At 40.3% G+C, this 27,060-nt stretch overlaps 1 protein-coding gene across 3 annotated transcripts in view; it reads right to left on the bottom strand.

Moving 5' to 3' along the window:
* RASA3 (RAS p21 protein activator 3) overlaps window positions 1-27,060 on the bottom strand; it is a 175,637-nt gene that overhangs the window by 63,265 nt on the left and 85,312 nt on the right. For all 3 annotated transcript variants that reach the window (XM_010728350.4, XM_085215032.1, XM_085215017.1), the window contains exons 3-4: window positions 21,905-22,008; window positions 10,146-10,240 (exon numbers count right to left, since the gene is read on the bottom strand). In XM_010728350.4, the coding sequence (XP_010726652.1) occupies window positions 10,146-10,240; window positions 21,905-22,008 (199 nt within the window). The remainder of the gene's footprint in view (window positions 1-10,145; window positions 10,241-21,904; window positions 22,009-27,060) is intronic.

The following is a 27,060-nucleotide window of genomic DNA, read 5'->3' as shown; positions in this document are numbered from 1 at the left end:
AACACTCTAAAGGAAATCAATAATGAACAAAACATTAAAAAGGCCATCCAAAGAAAAAATACACGCTTGTTAAAGATTGCCTAATAATAGAATTAATAATAATAATAATAATAATAATAAATTATTATAAAAATATTATATTGTTATAATAAAAATCTTAATAATAGAATTAAGTTCTAGTCTTGTTAACTAGTCATGTTAATGCTACCAAGCATCAAGAAATACACCACACAAATGACTGAAAAACAAACTGAAGCTAATCATAACCTTGCAAAGGAAAGAAAAACAGAATCCAAGTTCTGTTTTTATCGTTACAGGAAAAGCTTGTCTACACCATTTCATTTCTCTTTGGAATGTAACTGTAAGTTACCGAAGATGGAAACATCAGAAGACAGCTGTACAGTAAGCAGAAGCATACAGACACTACTTACCTGTATCATATTTCCAGCAGTTGCAAATTTCTGGTTTAATTTAAATACATTATGGCAAGAGAGGAAAGAAAACACATAACTACAAATTATCCTACAGTTATTGTTTTGACAGAGTTCTGCCACGCTGGTACGAGTCACTTTTAACATTTTTAACAAAGGCAGCATCCCCACAGTGCAGGAAACACAGGGACACTCACTTGGCACACTACGTTTCTTAGTGCAGTAACGAGCACACATTTTAAGCTGAAATTTAACTCACATCCCACAGATCTGTGATTGAGAGTTAATTCAAATTATCCAATTTTTCCCTGGGTCCGATCTTTGTGATCCAGGGAAAAGTTAAAAAAACCCCAACACTGACAAACACTAGGAATCTCTAAGCTGTTTCCTAAGCTCCAGCAAATGCACAAAGTACTCTTGACAGTCTGCTTAAGTTTGAAAAACAGGAGTTAACCTAATACATTAAGTCATATCTTCAAGGAAGTATCAACTACATCTTCACTAAGTACATTCTTTTTGTACTGTGGACACTTTTTAAAAATACTTCAGTGTTAAAAAGTGAAGACACTGTTAACAACATATATAGTGTTAACTCTAAACAAAAATATATAAAATATCCGTATCTGCTTGGATGAGTATCAAGTACCAAGACAACTATCGTCACATATGAGGGTCATATGCAAAATAACAATAGAAGATAACAGAAGACTGGTAAAAAAGGTATCAATCAAGCCTGCTGGACAACTGGCTGATGGTCACCCACCATTCCAGTTCTCACTAGTCTTCCTTTGCTGCAGACTTTTCACCTCTAAAGTGAGAGTGTGCGTGCATGGAAGTTTTCAAAGCTTTATCCCACATGGGGACCCTTATTCCAGCACAGCTCAATCGTATCAGCTCTGCAACTCAGCTCAACCCTGCTCATTGCTCTGAAGTACAGGAAGAGGGACTGGGACCCGCCTTTGGCTCTTCACTCTTCCTCCTGCTGGTACAGAACGGCTGCAAGCAGTCACTCCAGCTCTGAAAGATGAAGGGGGAAGAGATGGAATAGGAATGGGTTGTGGGAGAGGGCTAGGCAAAGCCTAGATGACATGAACTGGTCCATGGCCAATACCAGCATCCCATTATTTTGGAATCTCGTAAATTGAGGATTGTAACATCCCCTGTGACGTTGGTTTACTTTCCCTTGCTACAGGAAAATCACTGTTAGGCATTTCACTGAAAGCAGTCTGCAGAAAGGAGCCTTGGAAAAACTTGCTTTTGCACAGAGACTATTGGAAATGATGGGATGAGCTGTACTGTTGCTGTATCTTTCTTTCCAAATTTTGTTTCAGGTAAAAGTAACTAGATCCAGTCTATTTTGACATCCTCTTGGGCAGCTTTCTGAGATGTCATTTTCTGGCACTGGTAAAGCTCAGAAACAAACAATAAAACCTACCCAATTTCTAAGGGCTCATTAAATACTGTCTGTGAGGTTATGGGAGAAGAAAGAGTAAGGGTGCAGTTTGTGCTAGCAGCCCCATCTTAGGTCACAACACAATGGCATGCCTGGGTCAGAAGGGTGAGCATGTCTGCTTGCTGCCTACTTCTGCTGCTGTAAAAACTTCTTTCTTTAGCAGAGGAAAGCAGGCAACTGGGAAAGCTGTAAGGGGCAGGCTCCAGATCACCTCAGATGGGTTTGCTGGACCACGGTGCTGCACACAAAGATCTGGAACAAAATCTAGTCTGTTACTGATGAAAGTGTAACAGATCTAAAGAACACTGAATGGATTTGGAGCTGCTATGCAGAGCAGAACTGATGTCTGCTCAGTCTCTATATGTGCAAACTAACAGATGCAAGCATGTCACAACCACTCAGTAACTGACAAAACACCTTCACATGGCCCAGCGTTAAACCCTTACAATTTTCTAAAGGAAGAACACTTCAATATGACCAAAAACCTTGCAACTTGTCAGCCCTGAAATTTGTCGTGTCCCTCTCAAATACTTTGATATGATAAATGATGCCATTATCAAGCACCTGCTTTTTTTCCTCAGACAAATTGTGCTCTGCAGATGGAGAATCCAGGTATGTTTTTTGAAACAATGTAAATTTATTATTCATCAGTAGGTGCTCTGTACCACATGCCATGTTTCTTGGCTAGCTTTTGAGAAGTAACAGAGCAAAAACAATAGACTGTCTTGCCTGTCTGTGCTGGTAAGTCAGAACTCAGTGTTCTCACATCCACATAGGGAGGAAGTCTTGTCACCCTTGTGGTTTCACCCTGATGGGAAGCTAAATTCTACCATATCATTCTCTCACTCCCCCTCCTCAAAAGAATAGGGAGAGAAAATACGAAAGAAGCTAAGGTTTGGGACAAGGACACAGAGATTGCTCACCAATTACCACCACAGGCAAAACAGAATCACTACAGGGAGATTAAGATATTTTATTTTCTATTCCTACCAGACTAGAGCAGTGAGAACTATAAGCAGATTAAAAACACGTTCCCCCTACCCAATCTCTTCTGTCTCCTCCCCTCAAGCAGTACAGAGGAAAAAGAAATAGAGGCAGCTATCAGTCCATAACACTCTCTGCCACTCCTCCATGATCACTCTGCCCTTGCTCCACAAGGGCTTCCCACAATTCCGTCCATCCTGAGCTGATCCCCAGGGGTTTCCCACAGCCTGCAGCTCTCCCAGCACTGCCGCAACACGGCTCCATACCACAGGGTCTATCCTTAAGGCATTGCTTTACATGGGTCCCCATGGGCAGAGCTCCCCCAGCCTTTTTGCCCAACTGCAGGCCCCTCTCCAGGGACTGCAGCTCCAAGCTCAGGCCTATTCCTGCAGGGCTCTCCATGGGCTGTACCTCATCCAGGCCTCATCTACTGCTGTCCCATGGGCTCCTCCATGGCTGCACATGGACATCTGCTCTGCATGGTGCCCATAGGCTGTGGGGGGGACGACCTGCTCCTCCAAGGGCCTCTCCTGGGCTGCAGAAGCTTCCGCTTCATGCCTGGAGCACCTTCTGCCCTCCTCCTGCACTGACCTTGGTGCCTACGGGTGCCCATTTCTCTCACATTTCTCACTTCTCTCCCAGCTGCAGTATAAAAGCAGTTCTCCCTTCCTTACTCTGCTTTCCCAGAGCACACCCAGCATTGCTCATGGCTCAGCTCTGGCAGTGGTGGGTCCCTTTGCAGCAGCTGGAGCTGGCTGTGACAGCCATGGGGCACTGCTGGGCTCTGCTTACAGCTACCAAACCCCTAACATGTAAACTCAATACAGCAACAAAACAGGATCAGGTTAATAAATATTCCTTTTTATTAACACAGACATTCTTACGAAACATTTAAACACCGGTAAACAATTCAGTTCTCTGAAATAATTATACCGGTAGGCATGCAGCCTTGAGAATCTTCCCACTTTATCAAAATAGAGATTTCACATCTTTTCAAAACAACTGAAAGAGGGGAAACCTAAAACCCACTGTTCATTTAAAAAGAGGGTAACACCCATTTATTTCCTGCCTGTGGTGGAAAGCCGATACCAAATCTGGAAGCAGCTTCTTCTTTTTAGATTTGCATACAGTCATGCTTACAGTAGGGTTGCACAAAATGTGTCAGTGACTCATCTTCATGCTAGAAGAATTTAAATACCTCCACAAACACTGTTAATTTCAGAGTTGGACATTAGGCATGCAATGCTCTTAACTGTTCGACAGAGCAGACATTTCTATCAGTCACTGGAGTGCTATCACCCTAATAAAGTTGCTCCTAATGACAATTTGCTTAACTTCATTTATCTTCAAGCCCATATACTCCAGAAAAGTAACAATTAACATTGGAACCATTCAAGTTCAGTACAGTTTGCTCTCTGCATATATAAATTAATGCTCTTTATAGAACAGGAAACAGACAGACACAGGGAAAGACCATGGCAACTTTCACAATATTATGAAAGTAGGGCAAAAGAAAGCAACAGTAACACATCCCCAGCTTCCTCTGATGATCTGGGATCAACTTCTTCAACTGTCAAACAGGACTGAATTTAGTAGAGCTAATTCAAAAGCTTGTGGTGAAATCCTGGCTCTGCTGAAGTAATGGCAAGCCTCCTACCCTGGCAAGGCCAGGATTTCATTCATGAAGCCTGATGCGTGGAATACAGATGCTGCTTTCAATGGGAAGGTGCTGACAAAGGAGTAGAGTTTTTCTGAGCACCTCACTGTGCCCTGAATATATCCTTCCAGCAAGCATTACAGAGCCAGTGTGATTTTCAGCAACAAAAGTGATTTCCAGAGATTTCTACGTACAAAAGGATTATATACTACTCTTCAATTATACCTATATCCAATATTTTCCACTCATGATGTACAGCTTGCTGACTGATGCTTATATTGCTCCACACTCAAGAACAGGCACAGTTCAAAAGAATGAAAGGCCTGGATAAGCAAAATGCTAATGTAGTAGCCAAAGAAAGGACTTTTGGTGTCTGAAGAAATTATTTCTTAACATCACTAAATTTTTTCACACAAGCTCTTGAATACAGAAGGTTAAAACGTGAGACAATTTGCTTCCTCAGTGTTGGTTTTCTGCCTCTTATGCACTTTTAATAACTCAGTGTATACATTCCAGACACATCAAAGCTCTTATGAGAAGGAAAGGGAAATGAGCAATTTTCAAGTTTTCATGTCAGGTTTTACTTGTGTTTTTTTTTTTTTTTTAGGTCCTCTTCTAATTTTACATAAGACCTTGAGCATGACTGGCTTTGAGAAAACACTCTGTCATTTAATATTGAGAACTCTCTTGCAAAAGAACATGACCATTTTACATTTGTCACTGCTATGGAGGAAGCAACTCAAAGAACACTTGAAAATGGGATCTTTTTAAAGCAAGAGCCTGCATAGGAAAACATGTCAGAATGCAACTCCCCTTTATTTCTCTCCCTCTTACATACACTGACTACATTGTTTGGAACACACTGGTGCATTCTGATATTAGTCAGAATGTCTCTGGTTCTTATCATACAAACGTTTCACAGAATGGCTTGGGTTGGAAGGGACCTCAAAGATCATCTATCTACCTCCAACCCAACTGCCATGGGCAGGGTAATCATTTCTCTGATTACATATGCACAAAGGGTATTGGAGTTGCAAAGTTCAAGCTTCACAAAACAGATTTAACTGTGAAGGGCTGGAGTTACCATGGGAAAAAAAAAAAATTGCTAAGAGACCTTTTCTGGTTTTGAAAGGTCAGATGTGCTCTTGGGATCAGACTCTACTGAGAGCATATGGACCATTGGGAGAACCTGTCATCTACTGCCCCAGGCAAATAGTGAATCAGTTATTGTCAAGTAAACTTCTGCATTTGGAGGAAAGGCAGTCATTTACGGATCAGGAGACACGTACACACAGCAGCATAGCAAATTTTTGCTTCCAGTTATCAAAATGCAGGAGAGTGAGAAAACGGCAAGTCCTGAAAGACAAACGGCTAGTAGAGACACATTGTATGGGAAGTGTGCAAGACCATGCTTCTACTGAGTGCAAACAGCTTATCAACTTCTGTCCTCTGCTGCCAATCCTTCCACTCTCAGCTGAGGCTGCCCCATTGGTTTAATTATTGCATTGAGATAGAATATTAATGTTTCCAGTCATGGTCCAAGTCCTGCTTTATTTCTGCTGAAACACTCAAGCACTTGTACTGTGAGACACATATTTAGCTGTAGGCACTGTAGTGTCCCATTGAGGAGCTAGCAGGCTCCATCAGAAGATGTGATTTCACACTCATATGACAAACAATTATAATTTTGGTTAAGTTTAATAATCTGTCTCACAGAGGAGCTTAAACTCCCTACAGCACAATAGTCTTATCATGAAGGTTATATCTGAACTGCAGTTGGAGTACAGGACTGCAGAAAGAAATGCAATATGATATTAAAAACCTATAAGAAGCTAAACCAGCTACTAAGATGTAGGGCACCAATTTGCCTAGAATAAAAACCTGTTGACCTCAAAAGGCAATTGCTGTCCACTGCTGAAATACACACCACTTTGTTCTGAGGCTGCTGCTAGATACCTTCTCAAGTGAAGAGAAATTCAGGTGCATCTGACTATGCTGCCCACACTGAACTAGCTAGCTTGCTGACACCATGGTGAATGTTGAAACAAATGATGAACCAAAGCCACAAAAGACATGTGGGTTGGTAATGCCTAATCTGCACCTGTGGACTGAGTTGCTACAGAGCATCTCTACCACTTGGCATGGGACTGTGCAGCACACTGAACAGCAGCAGGTTTAAGACAACCTGCCTTTTAGCCACTCTTTGCCCAGATGGACAATGCCCACTTTTTTCCTTCAAGATGAGCAATCATGCAGAACTTAGGTACGTCTTCCAGTCAAGCAAGGAATGGATGTGGCATTAAAGCATTTGACAGCAGTGCTCACAACTGTGTAGACTGATGATTAAGCAGTCCTATTGTCAGTAACATTCTCATCTACCATAAAGTTTATCAGTCTTAGTTTGATTCCTGACAATACAAAACATCTTTGTAAGACAGTAAGAATTAGCAGAGTTGGAAAACCGTAAGACTAATCACAAAGCCCTGAGCTAAATATCTCAGCAACTATGTCTCATGCTGTTATACATTATCTCCATTGTTTTGATTACAGCATCAGAGTAATTGAAGCAGTAGATTCTGAGAAAAAATTGTGGAAATAGTACTATAGAATTGTTAAGGCTGGAAAAGACCACTAAGATAATCAACTGCAACGCCATCACCACCATGCCCACTAATCAAGTCCTAAAGTGCCATATCCACATGGTTCTTGAACATATCCAGGGACAGTGACTCTTAAAAAATGCACTCCACTTCCATTAACACTGGAATTCAACATTGCTATTCACTTCCATTTGCAAAAAAGAGAGCGATTTTCCTATCACATATCAATCCCTATGTATGAAAACAGAGAGAAGTATTTCCGTTTCAAAATTTGTATCACTTCCATAAGTCACAGAAGTGAAGTCTAAACCACATCAATAACAAAATTTTCATTATGCACACTGCATACACATAAAAATACCAGTTTTACATCAGAAATGCTGTTATCCAGAATTTCAAGTCAATCCTTCCGTTCTCAAAAATAAGGCTGATCGTGTCCCAGAGCAGGGCATCTGAGAACCAAGGCACCCAAGATCATTAATATTTCATTAATATTTTAATAATCCACTGATTCTAAGCTGGTTTGCAATTTCTGATTGTGCTGTTTGGTGTGCTTAAAACCTGGATATTTTCAGGCTTGGCAAACAACAATTCTACTCAAACACTTAGTTTATTTTTCATATCACGGCCCAATGATTAGAGAGAATTAGAAACCAATCTTTTTGTTTTGTTTTGTTTGTTTTAAATTTATCACTATGACTTGTATGACCTCAAGCAGGTCACACTCTCATTGACACTTAGTTCTCACTCTATTCAGTGTGTGGGAGTGACAGTAGCTTGCCTCAATGCAGTGCTCTGATGCATAACTAAATAGCCATAAAGTGCTCTATGACATGGAAAATAGTATTAAGGCCACTGACTGACTAAAAGAGAAAGATTCAGGTACGATTCCTGGCACGTTTCAGTATTTATCCCCTAGATATGTGGCCAATGGGGATAAATGCTAGAATGATAAACCTACAGCTGCCACACTAAAACAACTTTCTGATTTTTAGTATTAGTATGAGTCATTACAAGTGTTAATCACCTAAAATGCCTTAAAAGATTTTCCTTAAAATGGGAGAAAAACTGAATAACATTGCATATTTAGCACTACAAATACTCTCTTCTCCTATAAATGCAAAAGTGTTTAGGAAAAGGTTGTATACTGACATACCACAAGTATAAAAAACAAACAAAAATAATCATTTGGCAATCTTTCCATACATAAGAATTTCTACAAAATATTTACAAATTTGCTCCCACTGTTTTGGAAAGCACAAAGCCTCATATAATATAAAGACTTAATATAAAGACTTAATACAATACTTAATAAAAAGACTGTGGAAAAATTAAGTAAATGGATAAAATCATCAGAGTGCTATTCATTTTTAAACTAGTTGTAAGAAACGTTTATCACAGAGTGCAGAAATTGCTTTTAACCCCTGGGTTCTTGTAAAGAAACAGTCGAACTGATAAACTGTGCAATTAAAAACAGGGAATATGCTTTCCAGCAAACATCATGTTCCTCTTCTCTCCAAAAACTGGCTGCAAACATTTCAGTTCACAGTCTAAATTACCTGTGCTGTCCTAGAAAGTACCCTGGGTCTAAAAAGATTCCTCAAGCTCATTCTGCATAAACATTACACCAAAATAAACTATGCAGAAGATTATCCAAATATCAGTGTTTTTCAACTGATACACTATAAAGGGAAAGTTTTTGTATCCAGCAGGAAATAAACACTAAACCTATTGTTCTAAAGTCACTGTCACAAGAGGCTTTGGGGTAAGAAGAAAGGGAGGCAAGGGTAAATGAAATAGACTTCAATGTTAAAAGGCTATTAAAAGCCTTTCCATCACCATCAGCATCGAAATGTGGCATTAAAGAGGATCGATATTCTACAAGAGAATGTTACAAACTGAACAGGCTGTTATGAGGCTTTCTTTGCATCATGTGTACAACAGTTTATGATCTGTCACTCCAAATAAGCAGAAAACCTACCCTTGAATATGCTGTTGCATATGCTTCACTATACGTAACCACACTACGTATTGCAATGATTTGCAGTATGTCATTTTTTGACTTAGTATGGGCAGACCAGTGTGCAAACTGAAAAGCCATTATGTTATTTCTAACCCTAGCACACACTTACCTAAGCAGCATTTCCCATTAAATTTACTGGAGATTGTTGCACAGGTCAGATAATATCTCAGCTCCTAAGTGAACACTGTGGTTCAAAAGTAGGTTTGGTTTTTATTGTTTTGTTGTTGTTGTTGTTGTTGTTTTTAAATAGGAAAAAAAATAGTTAAGTAACGGAATTATATACACTTAATATTCTGCTACAGCATTTTAATTTCTTGTTTTGTTATAATGACTGTATTCACAAGACCTAACATTGTAATAGAAATCAGAAACTTTTACAACGAAAAAAGGAGGAGTTGCTTTGTGCACCACTGTCTGCAAGTACCAAACTCAGTAGAGGTAGAAGTAGAAGCAGAGGTAAAGCGATATTATCTTCAGCACTCCAACAGCTTGGAGCAGGGCCCAGAAATCTGGCAAGGAATAGGTTTTTTGTTTTATGTTGTTTATTTTTTTTTTGTTTTGTCTGAGATGTACTTGTTGCCATTCCTGTGACAACCTGCCCATATAATCCTTTAAGATAGTATCTGTGCAGGTACTATCTTCAAGCTGGTTCAACTCCCCGAGGAATCAACAGTTACAACAGTTATTTATAAAGTTTTGAAGTTATTTGATACCTAGCAGATAACCACTCTCTTCCTTGTATTAGTAATCCTGGTAGTTCACTAAGTTTTAATTATTTCTGTGAGCAGAATCCTGGCCCCATTGACTTAAGCACACTCATAATTCAGTCTATGCACAGACATCCCATACAAGCTGCAAATACCAATGAAACACAGACCATACTAATAAGCAATACTTCTCTTTTGCAGTGATGCAACACACCTGTCTTTGAGCCATGGAACCCATGAAATTATTAAATGGCCCTGTTACAAACACTCCTTTGTCAAGATCATCTCACCTGTACTTCTGAATCGGCATCAACATGCTGGAGTTGAAACCAGGTGTCTCTGTTATGATACTTCTGCAGATCTTCTTTCTGAATAGCTACCTTTCCTGTAAATAAAACAAACCAGAAGCACAGTTTAAGATACGCTATAGCTCCCCTAAAGTACATTTCCATCAAAAATGGCTTTAAAACACTGATTAATGGACTACTCAAAAAATGCTTCAGAACAAGGAAAGCACGCAGTTATTGAAAACAACATTTTACTTTATTTTCATAGGAGAGGTACAGCAACTAGACACCAAGTCATGGCTGACTCCCAGATCTGCACGTGAGGCCCAGTCAGTTTGCTACTCTAAGCAGTAAAAGACATACCAACTACACCCACTCCAGCCTTGCAGGACTCATATCCCACAGCCCAGGGCCACCCAAGTACTATCACTCACACACTAATTCTAACTGTTGAGAGAGAAAACACAGTGGAGCTTTTCCACACACCTTTTTCAACCCCCCTTGCTGCCACCCAATTCGCTTTTTTGGAAGTCATGGCAACAGAAGCCAGTTCCATGCAAAGAACTAATGTATATGCAAGCTAGGGGGCTAACACATATGTAAAGCTGGAACTTTCATCTTGTCCAGCCTCTCGGGCATTATGTAAAGCACTCTCAGAGGGATAACAAAACTTTTTCCAAGCTTCTTTCTTTGTATATATGAAGCGGAGCATGGCATGCCTGATGATCACGTGCCCCTCTGAAAGCAGTTTTGGGTTGGGTGCTGCGTTCTCAGTGCCTGAGGAACCATGTTCAAAATGAAAGAATCCAGGGCAGCAACAGATGCTCAAGGGGATCAAGAAAGGCACTTTTTGGCAGCATGGTTTGGTAGCAGACCATTCTGCTAGAGCGAGTCAGTTGCATACAGTTCGCAACCACTGCTCTACTGCAGAAATAGACTTTAATCAAATCCTGTCAAACAAAATAGGCCGAGTGACACAAGTCACAGTAAAAAGCAGGTTTCCAAGGCTCCCTAAATCCATGCAGCTCAACTGAGAGTTTGAAATCTAGAAGTTTCTGTAAGTCTCAAAGTAACCATATTATGCTTCTCCATTCCCTCAAATTTTGGCCTTTGCCTTGGAGAGTTCCCCCTGCCCCCCATCTGCTGGGCTGCTTCCCTGCACTCTGTGGCAGCTGCTGTGGCATTCTTCTGGCACGCTCAAGCTACTTTTGGTGACAGTTTCCAGACTTTCAGTCCCAGTTTTTAAACAGCTCGGCCACCCTACCATGGCTGCCCTCCTCAGCATCTGACATGGTTTCTGCTCTTGCTTCCACAAACCTTCTGCCCCACTTCTCCCACACCTTGCTTCCTCTGCCCCCAGCGCGCTCCTCCCTTTCTCATCCTTTGCAGATTACCCGATCCATCTCCTAGTAAGCTTTACACTAGAGATTACCACAGCAGATTAAGTGCACCGCAAATGCAGGACTAGTGATTGAAATTACTTTGAAAAACAGTAAATTATACAGACCTACACAGCAATATGGCAGAAAGGCTAAACGTGAAATGTGCTGAAGAGAAGATACGAAGGTATGCTGCTGAGAACCTCTGTACTGATGGCTGCGTATTTTCACATCTATTGCTTGTATTCTCTAACTACAGCAGTATGTGGGTAACCTAGTTTCTCTAAAACACTTGGTCAGAGGAATATGTTTAAAGGCATGACTTTTCAGTAATTGTGGACTTTATCAGAGATTGTTTACTTTCTGTGCTTGCTATCCTTGCCATACTCTTCAGTCTCTTGCAGAAATCCCTCACCTGACTGCAGGGTAACATGCACTTCACAGGTATGTGTTGCCAGTATCTTTCAATCACTTTCACCCCACCTCGTCTCCCAAAAGGACAATCCTTGTGGAAAGCTCAGGGATTATTTCAGCACTATCAGCACCCGTACAGAGCTGAAAAGGTGCGACTGTCTCCTCTTTTAGCAGGGGCACCCTGAATCCGGCACGGCAAAGCCAACCCATGCAGGTACAACTGCAGGATCAGCAAGTAAGCAGCACAGCAATGTGTGCCTCCAGCTCCAAAAGGGTTAACATGGCAGCACAACTGTTTTGATTAGGAAACCGAAGAGGACTGTTTGCTCTGCACACAAGCAATTCTTATTAACGAGTGAAACTTATTGGCCAGGCTGGATGGAATCCAGGGCTTTTCACTGTATACCAAGTGATCCACAAAGAAGAAAAATCTAGTGGGAAAATGTGTGTGTGTGTTGGTGGGGGTTGGTGGAGAGTAAAGACAGGATCTATACTTCAGCTAGTCTAAACATACATAAAAGTATATTACTGACAGGGTGGATCGTTTAATCTGGCCTGTTTAACAGTTCTATGTACAGCAGCAGCCTACAGAATGTCTATTAATAACTCCCAGTCTGTAGAGGCCATGTCCACACGCCTACTCAAGCCATGCTTTGGCACCACAAGGCTCTCTATGGCCCAGTGCCAGCACTGAGGACAGTTGGGTCTCACCCCATTCCCTATAGCCTTGCTCGGTCTCCAGTTGGCCAATGAATCAAGCCGAAACAACTTCTAGGCTCAGAAGAACTGGGTTAACTCTAGGTGAACAAGCACAAGCTGTCGGCACCTGTCATTTGCACTGATACCACGTAGTAAAGGCCTATGGTTCTCCTTGAAGATAAATCTGATGCCAGAAGTCCAAAAGGTTTACTGTCGCTCACTTAGAGGACTTTTTCTCTTTGAGAATCCTCAGCATGCTCCCAAACTTAACCCTATTGCACAGCACTCCTTCTCAAAACCTGGGCTGCTGCCAGACATCAGTGACAGACTCCAAATCTCATCTCTGAGGCAACCCATCATTTATGCTGGTTTCCTCAGAGTCACCCAGAGCTGCAGAAAGCCTGCCTGTGCTAGCTCATGCTTTTAGAGACCACATGGGAGGAAGCAGGAGACAGAAGAGCATGTTGAGTGATATTTAGTCACTTTAGTTAGAAGGTTTTAAAAGTAAATAATCTTCTCAACCAACAGAGATTAGGTAAAAGCATTCTTCTAATCTGAACTAATTCATTTCCCAGTGCCCAGTATTCATCGGGACCTCAGGCTGGAGATGCATGGGGGGAATCCACACATTCTTCTGCATGTTCCTCATCCACATGGCAGTCACTTTTTCTATATTCCCCAAATTCACACAACAGATCTGGCACGTTTAAATCCTAAACCTTGCATTCAAAGCAAAGATGCGATATTTCACGCTTGATGCCCTCTTGGGAATCTTTTCGGCAGAAAAAAGCACCAGCAACCTGTTCTTCCAAACACACAGCCAGCACGTGATGAATGAAGGCACTACTCAGGGCCTTTATAGTCCTAAGGGTGCAAAGACCCCTCCTTTTACTACCATACAGTTTTGTCCTCACAGCATGCTGGACTTAAATTGCTGAGGAAACCAATTCAACTTCAAAAACACCAAACAACAAAAATAAACATATTGGAGGAGGAGAAGGTAGGAACAAGTGAGTTTCAGGGGTCATGTGTGGGCTGACACATAGATCATTTCAACTGATCTGCTTGACAATTCAAGGCATATTGACACAGTGGGAAGACACGTGCTAGGAGAAGGTTAGTGGCAAAAATATGCAGCAGAGATAAGTACAGATTTCTGGCCTCACCTCTTGAGAAAGCGTTGTGAGTACAGTGCACCTTCCATGCTAGTTCCTCACTGGAGTTCCAAATGGTCTTTCTAGGCAAGCCAGTACCTTTGCCTTTGCTACTAGCAGGCCAATAGCTTGCCCTTGCACATCTCTGAGTTTCATTAAGAGCTTAACATTTCCATACTAAGACTAGCGTGGAGTTTGAAACTCAGCTCCAGCACTCTCCATCCAGTCATAGCAACCTTCTATTCTCCATTAACATTATCTGTATTATTGTTAATTATATATATTATATATAATTTACAGCAAAGGCATAGGTCTGAGTCACATGTAAAGAGGTACCAAATGACTAATTAATTCAGTTTTCTCTAAGGTCTGAGTAGAGACTACTTCGTCTCCTATGTCCAGCAATATCAGGCAGTAAGAGGTCATGGGGGCCAGTTCAGAAGTTGTTTTCTGCTAAGTGCACAGACCCACTATATCACTGAATTCATTTAAAATAATTGATCTGAGAGTGCACGAGGAGAATTACTTTCATCAGCTGGGAAGACTAAGGACAAATCAGAATTGATTTTAATCAGCATTTTAGGCTGTGAAAGGCTTCTATAACCTTGAAATCTCCAGCCAAAAAGCAGTGCTAACTATTTCAGACTATATAGAATTTTATAATTATCCTCATAAACGATTATTTGTCATGAAATAAAAAAATCTGTAAGACAAAAAGGGGTAGATGCTTTCACTGCTCAAGAACTCTACAAATCTGCTGACCCTTCCTGAGGCATGGAAAAATATTGATATAAGTCATCTCGCTAGTTGAGGATTAGAAAGACAATAACAGGAATTAGAGGCAATGGAAGGTCAAAGAGCCTTAGAAGCAGAGGATGACTCCTTACTGGCTCCTGTGCTGTGCACCATGAAGAGCAAGTACTACCAGACCACCTGCCTCCATTGCTAAGAATTAGTGGTGACAATGGCAGGACACTTCCAGCATAGCAGCAGTATAGCCTACAAAGAGGACTGAGGTAGACTACATTCATAACCCCGTTTTCATCTGTTTTTTGAACAATTAGTGCAAATATAAGAACATAAGACTTCTGATACCCATTTTTCCCCTTCTTAGGATTCGTCTTAAATAATAAGGCAGAGAGCAGTAGGCTTGCGATTAAAACATAGCTTCTAACCTTAAAAGAAGAAAGGTGCTGCACTACACAAACTGCTCTCTACCATCTTAGCTTTGCTGCCTGATATGACAATTTCTACTCTCCCCTTCACGTCCTTGAAGAACTAGAACACTGGGATAAGCGCTCTGCCAACTGCTGTCTGGGTCCTTTAAACAAATCTGCATCTGAGAAATGGCTAGTCCATGGCTTATCTCCCTTGAAGTGCAGTTGCTGTCATTTGCTTTGCCTCCAGCAGGCGCCCATGCCCCTCAGCATGCTGCTTGCACTGGACAACCAAGTCCACCAGCATCAGCCTCTTCCAGGTACTCCCACCAGCAGTCACTGCTATTGAGTTGTCTTCACAGGTTCAGTCTTATCTTAGTACAAGCAAGACATAAGTCTAAAAGAGGCTATTTAACAACTTCTCGTTCTGAGATAAGTACTGAAGAAAACACAGCAAGCTCAGCACAACTTATGGTAGCTAGAATATGCTTGTGATGGAAGGATAAATCTATGATATTTCAATGCAGGCATTATGAACACTGTCACTGGTGAGAATGGGGGACTGTGTAAAAAGACATTTCAGGCTCTAAGCTTTGTTTATAATATGCACTTGTAGGAGTATAAAGGAAAAATGTGCATTTTTGAAAGCCCAATTTTGTTTTCCTGCTTTTATGATCATCTGTTATGCTAAAAGATACTGTGAGTGCACCCTAACAAATTATTCTCTGCAGAAAGTGTTTATTTTAGGCTTTCTACACAACTGTAGAGAATCTTCTGAGGATAATTCCAGTTTACAGTTTTCCAAGACTTGTCACTGTGGGACACAGTCATCTGTTTCCTTTATTTCATTAGTAGCTATATTTATACCACACTGAGTAGATATCATTCCCATGTCATCCAACAGTACACCACAGAAGCAGTAAACCAAGTTTTGACTTCTCCCTAAGCAGAGGACAAAGAGAACAGTTTTCTATTACAACACTGATCTCTACTTTGTGTTGTATTTGAAAATCTTTCCCTCGCTTATCTATCAAGAAGCATAGGTTAGCAAGAAGATTCTTTTTCAATTTTCCTTAAAATCCAAAACAAATATTCAAATGATGATGTTTCAGCTACATTTGGCAACAATTACCCAAAAGCAATAGACAGCTTGCTTGTAGCGGCAACTCTACAAAAACACACCTCCTCAGCCTTGGAAGTACTTATTAACAAAGGCACAGTCACCTGTAACATGCAAACCTCAAACAATTTTCAGTTCCAGGGTGTTCTTATTCTGTGAGAATGTCTATCAGCTACAATTTGCTTTCATCTAATTTAGCCTAGAGCATCTAAGTTTAATTACCTCTGCAGGCACTTTTTTTTTCCTATTCCCTTACTTGCTTCACCTCATCTAGTATTAAGCAAGGAAAACAGTTACAGCCTGCCAGAATACAGAGGCCCCAAGACAATTTGGTGTACAGCACACCTAATAACTTCTATAAAAGTGGCTTCGAGCAGTGAGTTGTAGTAAATGTAATTAACAGAATGACTTATTAATCTTCTCTCTGTAAGCCTTCTGTTCTTGCACTGAAGAGCTTAGGCATGCGACATCCATGGTTGGGTTGTTTGTTTGTTTTTTTTCCACTAAAATTTCACACCCACTAGGACTGCACCCAAACCTTCCCCTCAGTCAGGAGTAACCCAGGCGTGTGAAAGTAAGTTCATACTCCCCAGTGCAGTAACAGGGACATGATCTGATCCAGTAAATTTCTTTCTTTCCCTCAGAGCTTCACAGTAACTCCATTTTATTCTGTTCAGGATCATGCATTATATAGATGTTAGCAAGTCAGTTACATGCATTTGTTACCAAAATAAGTGAAGTGCTGGGGAGCAGGGAGCTGCTGTTCCTACTTTATGATTTGAAAACCAACCAAAAAAGTCTCTAAATTTAAACAGAATTTACCTTTCCTTTCAGTAGTACATTTCCTACTCAAGGCATCTTAACATACTATACACATCTATACGCATACCAAACTTCAGCCATTAACAGTCAAGGCACACATTATCAACAGACAACTTAAGGCTAATTTATCTGCACAGTAACTGTACACTTTACATTTTATCAAGAAAAGACAAATCATATTTCATGTCCTCTGAGATGTGCATTTCTTCTTTATATTTGCATTTCAACCGGTATCCAAAATTCTTCCAAGACACAGTTCTTCCAGATCCATATTTTTAGCTAACAAAATCCTACACGACTTAGCAAATTATCATTAGGGAAACACAAATGTAATAAACAAACATGCAAACTGAAAGATATCTTGTATCTCAACAACCCTCCCATCCTGTATGCCAAAACACTTCAGTATGTTCCACAAACATATCTGCTACATGTGTTCCAGTTTCTGAATATGCCTGCTTCTCCTCGGAAGTTTCTATCAGAGGTTTCAGGGGGTTCTTGTTTTTCATTTTCTTGCCTCCACTCCTTCCGGTTTTGGTAGCTTAAGCATTCTCATCTGTCACACACAGACTCACATTTTGAATGTCATAGAACTTATCATCACAAGCTTGTACTTCATATTTAAGTAAATAAGAACATGCCTACTCTAAGTTCTAGTCACCCTGGAAAGCAGCACTGCAGCATCAAGAGAAAGTTCTAGCAAAATTAAATAGTGATTCAAAAGGAACTTTACTAGCCAGCCATCTTAAAAAATAAAAATAAAAATCACTACTTAACAAATTCTCACCCACTGTAACACACACACAGACATTCTCTTTCCCTCTTGAAACCCACTCAAAACCAGCCAAACTAACAATACAAGCAGATGTCTTGCACATACCATATCACACAGGAAACACAGGCAAATTCACAAGCTAAGAAACATCTGAACTTAAAACCAGTCTCCCTAGATGGAAGAATACAACCCACGGTTCCTTTCTTTGAGAAAGTTCACTGCTGGATGAGCATGGGTAACCACATGTTCTTCAGCAGAAATGTCTCACAATGACATAATACAACAATCAATCTCTGTAATGCAAACAAAGGGCCCCTATTCATAGGTCATAGGATTCAGCATTTCAGTGGAGATGAGATTATTCCAGCATGAAGCTAACCAAACTTTTTCAGTAGAGACTTCTTCCTAACCTCCTTTGCTCAAGTCTCCTCAGCAAAAAGTCTCTTAAGACTAATCTTAAAATTCAGAGTAGCTTTTTCTTTTAAATACCACATAGTTTGGTCCTATAAAATAACTGTCATCCAAAAAAAAAAAAAAAAAAAAAAAGCCCATCAAAACCTCCACTACTTAGTTTTGCTGTTGATGGTTGCTGTTCAATAAATAACCAGAAAATACCCCATGCAGTTACTTCAGAGCAATGTTCTCCTCCCAGAACATTTTCCAATTACAAGCAAAAGTTACAGAATTAGTATCAGAAGGTGACAGTAATTCTGGATTTCTCTTCTCTCCAGTGCCTTTCAGATATTTGCAGCATTTCCACATCTTTGAAATGCTCTTCAGAACATGTTTATGCTAAGGAAGGAGAAGAAAAGATGGAGAAGACGCAAACTCAGACCAGAATAGCTTAATATGCACTGTAAAATTTCAGTGTAAATCAGCAACACTGGAATTTTGCCTTTTGGTGCTAGATGAGTAGAGGAAGGCATCAGTCTGCCTACATATGGATTCTGCATACGAATGCATACAAAAAAAATCCACAAAAACAAGTTTCACATTGCAGGAACAGTACCTCACTTTTCTGAAGAGGTATTAAAAACCACATTTTTAAAAAAAAAATTCTAACCTGATCAATCTTTCAAGAATCCAAAAAAGGTCTGTCTGCATCATCTGCAAGTTTTTCTTTTCACAAGCTGCTATCAGCAGCTTTCAGAGAAGATTACTCCAGAAGCTCCTGAAGAATTGCCCTCCAGTGTCAGAGCTTGATTATTAAAACAGGAACTAAGGAAACATGGAGAAAAGGAGACAATTTGCACTTCTCTGTTGGAAATTTCATGGGTCTGGTTTGTGTCAAGTGTTCAAAAATCCTTGTTTTGAGAGAAAGTAAAGCCCTTAGCAAGAAAAATACCAGCCCACGGCCTGCCAACTCATGGGCCACTGCAGCTGCAGAAAACCAGTGACACACAGGAGATTTCAACAATGAGAAACTGAGAAGTTGAAAGAAAGGCAGTATTGCTTCCATGTTACAAGAAGAAAACTCAATATCAGAGAGACCAAAAAGCTTTCCCAAAGCTCACTCAAAAATCATAAACTGACCTTTCTCCCCAGGATGCATACACCAGAGCTAAACATTCATTTTCAGTTACCTCACCTCCACCCCAATACTTTACCTAATGCTTTTTCTGCAAAGTACATGCGTGTCTGGACACAACTAGGAATTCTTCCTGTGCAAAAGCATTTTCTCAGGAATGGGTAGTTTAAGTTGCTACCACATAGTTCTGAAAAGTAAAACTGACTTATTTCATGATGCCTGGAAGATGGAATTCTTGCTTCTTAAAGCAAGTGCTCTGGGCCCACAGCTTTGTCTGTTACTGTACTGTATTTACGTGGTATTCTCACTAAGGTCTTTCACTGTGCTCTTCCTCAGAAACAAACATGAATTTTACCTAAATGGATTTCTAAACATTTGCAATCTAGCATACTAAAATAGCAGCCATAACTCCCTGCCTCAAGAAGTAAAGTTACAAGCACCAAGCATCATAATTTTCAAATTAAAAGCAAAAGGCATTCTAGTGCTTAGGTAATACGGTCTGCCAGCTGGAAACCCTCCTACCAAGGGAACCTGGATTTAGGTTATACTTTGAATTTCAGTAAAGCTTTTAATGCTATTTCTCACAGTATCCTTCCAGATAAAACATCCCGCGTTATCCAGAGTGTCCAAAGGAGGACTATGAAGAAGTTGAAGGGTTTGGAGAGTAAAGACATATGAAGAGCGGCTGAGGCCCCTCATTGTGCTCAGCGCAGAGGAGCTGAGGGGAGGCCTGATGGCGGCTGCAGCTCCTCACAGGGAGCGAAGGGGCAGCGCTGAGCTCTGCTCTATGTGACAGCGACAGGGCCCGAGGGAACGGCATGGAGCTGTCAGGGGAGGGGCAGCTGGGGGTTAGGGAAAGGGGCTGCACCACAGGGTGGTGGGCATGGAACAGGATGCCCAGGGCAGTGTGCGTGGCCCGAATGCAGGACTTCACAGAACATTCTGAAAGATCTCTCGGTCATACAGTCTGATTTTTGGGTGGTTCTTGTGGAATCAGGAGTCGGACTTAATGGTCCCCGTAGGTCCGTTCTCCTCAGGATATTCTATACTTCTATGAAATTTGGTTTAACTGTCAAGTTTTACTTTGGAAATTCAGCAGAATCTAAACAGCTCGAGAAACAAGAAAGTCCTTAATTCATTATAGCCGATACTTGTTTGTGACTGAGGGAAATGCATATTTACTTGTTTTAAATACATTCACGCATCAACAATACACAGCTAAGAGAAAGCCTCAGTTTAAAGTAAGCTGATTTATCTGAAAATTACAGAACACTTAGCAGTAGATTAACGTTATACGAAACAGAGAACATCATCTTGTCTAAGAACTTCTTTAATGAAGGTTAATTCAAACAGTTTCCACTGACTTTACTGTGCTTTGAATCAAGCTTTAAAAATCTCTGACATGGGACAGTGAATATCACCAGAAGTCTCACTGCAGTGTAAAATGCAAAATTCGCAAAAAGAAGAATGCAAAGCTAAGGTTCTTACTGACTTCTCAAAATCCATGTCTTTGACCAGGCAGGTCAAAGAAAAAAAAAAGTAGAAAGAGAATTGCTAGGTTCTATACACAGATAATCCCAATTAGTGACAAAGAATTCCTTAGTGAGTATGTAAAATATAAAACAAAAAGTTAAACAAAAAGAAGAAGCTAGCAACTGCATGACAAACTAGTATAATGTAAAGACATATACAGAGAGATCAGCATCTTTAGGCATATCAGCATTACTGCTTTTTATAGCATTATACACACTATTGCTCAGCGTCAGACAATTTCTGACAAAACATATACGCATTATTGATAGCTACAGCCATACTATACTATAATTTTTTTAAAAAAAATGACAGTCAGGCATAACTTCAAAGTTAAAAATGAGAAACTGAAATTAAAAAGGGAAAAAAAAAAAGCCCACACAAAAAACAAGCAGGCAAAAACAATGCCCCATCCCTGGAGGCTTTCAAGGCCATACTGGATGTGGCTCTGGGCAGCCTGGTCTGGTGGTTGGCGACCCTGCACATAGCAGGGGAGTTGAAACCAGACGATCTTCAAGGTCCTTTTCTATCCAGGCCATTCTATGATTCTATGAAAATCAGCTAAAATAACTTTAAATGGAAACTGTTCCTCTCAGAGATAATTATTAAACTTCTAGAGGTTTTTACGAGACCTTTATTACAGAGATAAATTTGGTCTTATCTAGTTTGCTGCATGTGACATGCAAGGCAAATAACATCTGGCAGACACTCTGCCCAAAATAAGCAACAGTTTGCTCTAACAATGCTTATAAAAATCTGTCACCATTGTGCTGCGAGTACTTATGACCAGTATCTATTACACTCCATCTCATTACCGTGGTCACAGTTTATCAACATTTCATGCAGGTAACTACAGTCAGCCCTATAGTACTGCAAGACTGAAGACTGCATTTAAAAAATTTACAGTAAAAAATGATGCAACATTTAGGTGTGCTTTACTGACTATTTTGATTAAACAGCAATCTGCTTTTGCTGTCACAACAAACAGCATTTATCTCCCAGCCTTCTCTATATGTAACATCCAAGGCACTTTTGTCATCTGACAAAAAGGAGAATACTGAGCGTTACTTACCGCTGTCATGGTCAGACATAGCAAGATCCCAACTCTTAAGACTATGTATGATCTAATAGTTAGAAGTCCAAGAGAAGCTCTAATGAAAATAATAATTTTTATAATCACATACCTATGATGGAATCCCTTCGAAAAACATCTCTGTCAAAAATATAAAATGACAGATGGCGAAAGGTCCGAGGAATTTCACAGTAAAAGTCTTCTCCATAGAAGGGGCTGGGTAAGGAAAAAAAAACAACATACAGATACACACACACAAAGAGAAAGAAATTAGTGTTGGTATCCTGGAGGAGCCAGCATCCTTACATTTCACACTTAGAACACACACACTTAGAACAGACTGCAGTGATCACTCCCACCCATGAGGTACACCTTCAAGCACCATTCCAATGTTACTCTTCCCACCTACCTTAAATGCCCACAGAACAAGATTTTCTAATGTGAAAGAAGAGCAAGTATTTGTTTCTATTTGGAAAAACAAGAGCCCCTAATGGAAGGAGGGCAGAGACCTTATGATTTGTGTACATATAGTTTGTACTACAGTATAGTATAGTTGGCCCCTGCTGCCACACAAGGCTTACAGCGGACTACTACACCAGAGAAAGCACACAGATGAGCAGGATAAGCAAAATACAGCATGGATTAAGGAATCCATACATACTTTTTAAAGGATTTTGTTTACTTAAATATCTGCAGCCATTGCCTTTTTTTCAAACCTACCAAAGTTTCTAATTTAAAGACGAGTTCAGTCAACTGGTACTAGCTAAGCCTGGCAGCTGACTTGATGCTTGTTACCTGGTAGCCCTGCAGATCTATTATTGTTTGTTAGGTTTTATAGAATAAGTTCTTTTATAGTAAGACAAGATTTTAAAAACATAGAAATAAAAAAGCCCTATCTCAGCATGAAAATCTTTCAGAGACTTATGGACTTTCTTTAGACTGTACCAATTTAAATGGGGGAAAAAAAAATCTCAGACCCCCTAAAAGCAATCTTGTCAGTTCCTGTCTATCCAATTATACGGTTGAGGAATTATTTCTAAGAACTATAAGCATATATCAACATTATTTATTCATTGACAGGTCTACCATTTTACCACAGATTTTTAATTCCAAGTCACTCATGCTTCAGCAGATCTAAATTGGTGGATGCAATTTGAGTCATACAGACAAATACAGCAAGTATGGCAGAGGTACACTTCAAAATAAATCTTGCATCCTAACAAGCTCAAAGCCAGTAGGCTTTTTCTTCCCCTTTTAAATACAGACCTCTTTACTGGCTTGGCTAAGCATGAAGATAGGAGATAGAACCACACTGTAGATTTAATCATTACTGAAAGCTTTTTTATGTTACAAAATGTCATAGCATTAACTTTTGATTTTTCAGCCTCCTGTTTGTCAGCAGATGTTATTCCCTCAACGTCTTTCAGGTCACCAAAGCACAGGTATGTTACATCACTCAAATACTTCTGCTTCTATTTCAGAAATGACAGAAAATATACTACCCCCAAATCCTCTAATCGTCTCACAAGCTAGCTGGCAAATATAATTCAATGCACTGAGCATCACAACACAAACAAGTTCATCACTGTGTTTGAGGAGATAGAGGCATGTCATACCATCCAGAGGCATCTCTCAAAACACATTAAGAACATTTTGGTGGAGTTACTAGTCCATCAGGCACAAGGAAAAACACACTGGATAAACAGGAAAGCCAATGGGATGCGCCCACAAGTCAAAATTTCCCCACTGAAACAGTCTCCCATTCCTTGAAATAAACACAGCCAGCCATAAGTCAAGGCACTGTGACCCACTTAGTCATCTCTGCTGTGAAGACAGAGGAGAAAAATCTAACGGCTGGAAATGGCAGCTGAATGCTATATCCATCCCATCTACCGCCTCCAATTCAGTGCTCTCAGTTAAGTCATCTTCACTCATTCTGCTCAGAGATTTCATTTGGAACCAAGAATTCAGCAGCCACTGTTCCAGGTACAAAATACCCAGACTCTTTGAAACAAGAGGTTTCTACTAAACTGACAGCTACCCAACTATCCCAGAGGCCATGCTTCGGGCAGCTCCAAATTCCCGTTCAATGCATATGGTGCACGTTTTTATGCTCAGGCTTAGCCCCCAAAGGATTGCAGTAAATGCATAAGCATCACCCAGATATTTAGGGCATTCTGTATGCAAAACACTTGCATCGTTCTGAGCTCTAATACTCTGTTCATCCATAAAATTGCCCTTTCCACTGGAAGAATATGACAGATGAACTTATTCACTAATGATCTTAGCATGAAATGATAGTTAATGAACTGTGGATTATATACCCATTTCTCTATCAAGAACATTAGAGAAGCTTCAGTTTATTGGAAATACACACACACTATAAAGCTTACTTTAATTCAACTCAGCTGATTCTGGGGGAGCAGAAAACAGACAACAATTGGGTTCTTTGGCAAGTCCTCTATTAATCATTATCACGAGTGCTGGTCAGAGGCAGAAGACATCTAAGACCATACCAAAGCAAAACACACACAATGTTCAGAAGAGCAGAATGGACAACAGGAAGTGTCTAGTCCAATACATGGTAACTGAAAGAGACTAATTAACTAATAGAAGAAATGCTATGAAGACTGACCTAGCCGTGCGCAGATCACATCTTGTCACTTGGCTTAACCCCTCCAAGATCCCATAGCCCTTCATAGCCCTTCCACCACTCAGGTAACACCCCTGAGTCACACTGCATCCCCAATAAAACCAAGCAGGTCTCCAGCCCAAGTACACTCACTCTCCCTTGGATAATTACCCAGCAAAGTTTTGACTGTGAGGAAACATTAAGATAAATCCGATCCTCACCCATCTCAATTTGTGAAACTCTGTAGAAATAGTATCTTTGTTTTGAGGGAATCTAAAGTAACCACACAAATGCTTTGAGCTTCCAGTTCACTGTGTGCTTATCCTCTGTGCATTCCCTCAGAACAGTACCATTGCTATCTCCCACCAAGACCTGAAGAGTAAGAGGTTGCAGCAGGCAAACTCCGTGATTTATTTCCCAAGCCACATTACTGTGAGCATGAGCCCCAGGGCTCCAGAATGGTTTGTGGTTTTTTTTTTTCCCCAAGAGAACAGATAAATGACTCTCTCTGTCCCCCAACAGCTAGTTAGTCAGACAGCTTCAGTGAGTACTTTTATTTTGACATGGCAATTAATAAAAAACAGCAGCATCTGCTTACACAGCCCTCAAGAGTCTGACAAGATCCTCCAAAACAAATACTAGAACTAACCTCGCTGAAAACTCAGGAGTCTTGCAGAATCAAATGAGTTCAAATTCAACCTCCATGTTCTGAGTTCAGGTTTCATTGGAGACTAAACGTATGCTCATAAGAAACATTAGTCATTCGAGGAGGAGAAATAACAAGGGTACCCCTCCCTTAACATCACAGCATGGGTTGCACATCAATATGGTCACAGTTGAAGGAGAAGACTAGCATTGCCATCATTTCAGGATCTTATAGACTTCAAATAAATAGATAAAGGGAGCATGCTAAGGACAGGATTTCACAAGGACTGCAGAGGAGGATGTTCACTGTAAGGGGCTATTCAGTCTTCTTCCACACTGAACACAGAAGCATTTGCAAATACAGCTTCTTCGCTCAAGACCACTACATTTAAAAACAAACGCTATTATGGAATCATAGAATCTTTAGAGTTGGAAAGACCTTTTAAAGTCATCTAGTCCAATTCTCCTGTTATGAACAGGGACACCACAGATAGATCAGGTTGTCCAGGGCCTGATACAGCCTGGCCTTGAATGTCTCCAGGGATGGGACATCAAACACCTCTCTGAGCAACCTGTGCCCGTGCCTCAGCACTCTCACCGTAAAAGACTTTTTCCTTATGTCTAAGCCAAATCTACCCTCTTTAAGCTTTAAACTATTACTCATTTATTTTTAGTTCTGTTATCATAGTGATGAAAAGAGTGGCAGTGCAGGTATCAGTTACTATTTACTTAGGAAATGAGCTGTTCCTAAGTCACCGGCTCTTATGTTCCTGATAGGATCTGAGACTACAGAGAAAGATCACCAGTGTTTAAAACCAAAAGCTTTCAGGTACACAAAGTCCTGACTCTGTAGCCGTCTACTTTGTTTGTCCTCACTTCCCATCACTTTTCTTACCTTTTTTCCAGCATACATCCATTACACCTTGCTATCCTCTGAAGGAGGGAAGCAGTGCTTTTCTCCAAAAGTGCAGGGCTGTCTTACCGTCCAGCTTAGAACTACAGAATCACCAAGGTTGGAAAAGATCTCCAAGATTATCCAGTCCAACTATCCACCTACCACCAATACTTCCCAACTAAACCACGTCCCTCATACCAAACCTAAATGTTTCTTGAACATTTTATCCAGTGCAGGTACATTCACAGACACAGATGCTACGTGATCTCTCCTCACGAGGTTTTCCCTAGGAGCTTCTGCACCTGCTGTGAGAGAAGATATGCAAAGCTTTGTTGGGAAAAAGCAGTGACGTGAAAACATCAAGACTGGTGCAATGGAAGGAGCAAGAATACCAGGAAATCAAATCCAGAAAGTTCCCTCCATGTGTTGTTTTACTCATCCTGAAGCCCTTCCCACTTAAAGGTGTTTATTTCTGAATCTCCTCTAATGCTCTGGTGATGGATTTTCTAAGAAGACAGGGAAGAGGAGAAACATATTACTGTGCAAGTAGAACGAAAGCAAATAAGGAAGAGAATCTTTATTACAAAATGATGAACAAGATCTTAAAAAAACTCAAGTTTTGTTCACTTTTACATGTTTTACTAAACTCCAGAGGCAGACTTGCAACTTGAATTCCATATCCTAGGCTATCTACCAAAATCACCGCAAGCGGTACTGACTTGATGAAATCTCTTCTTCTCAGTTAATCTCAGAACAGAAACATTTATTTAGTTTTAGGCTGTGCTGCAAAACCACCCCGTGTTCATTTCTCAATATCTTAAGACTCACTAAATCAGTTTTGTTTTTGTTTTGGCACTAGCAGTTCAGTGGATAAAGTGAAAGAGTTGCATGATGAATAATAATGAAACCCCTCAAACCAAAATTCTTTGTGTATCGATTTTTTTTTAAGTGCTTTTTTTTTTGCTTGGAAGTAAAGACTATTAACATGCCACAGACAACTCCACATCCTCTAACTATTTCAAATGGTTTAGAAATACTGGATTCATCCTGCTGCATGAACTGAAGACCAGAGTTCACATCTCAATGTGAGCTGGAA

The sequence above is a fragment of the Meleagris gallopavo genome, chromosome 1 (assembly GCF_905368555.1).
Source record: "Meleagris gallopavo chromosome 1, MGAL_WU_HG_1.1, whole genome shotgun sequence".
In the NCBI taxonomy this organism is placed as follows: Eukaryota; Metazoa; Chordata; class Aves; order Galliformes; family Phasianidae; genus Meleagris; species Meleagris gallopavo.
This window is presented reverse-complemented; position numbering and strand designations above follow the sequence as displayed.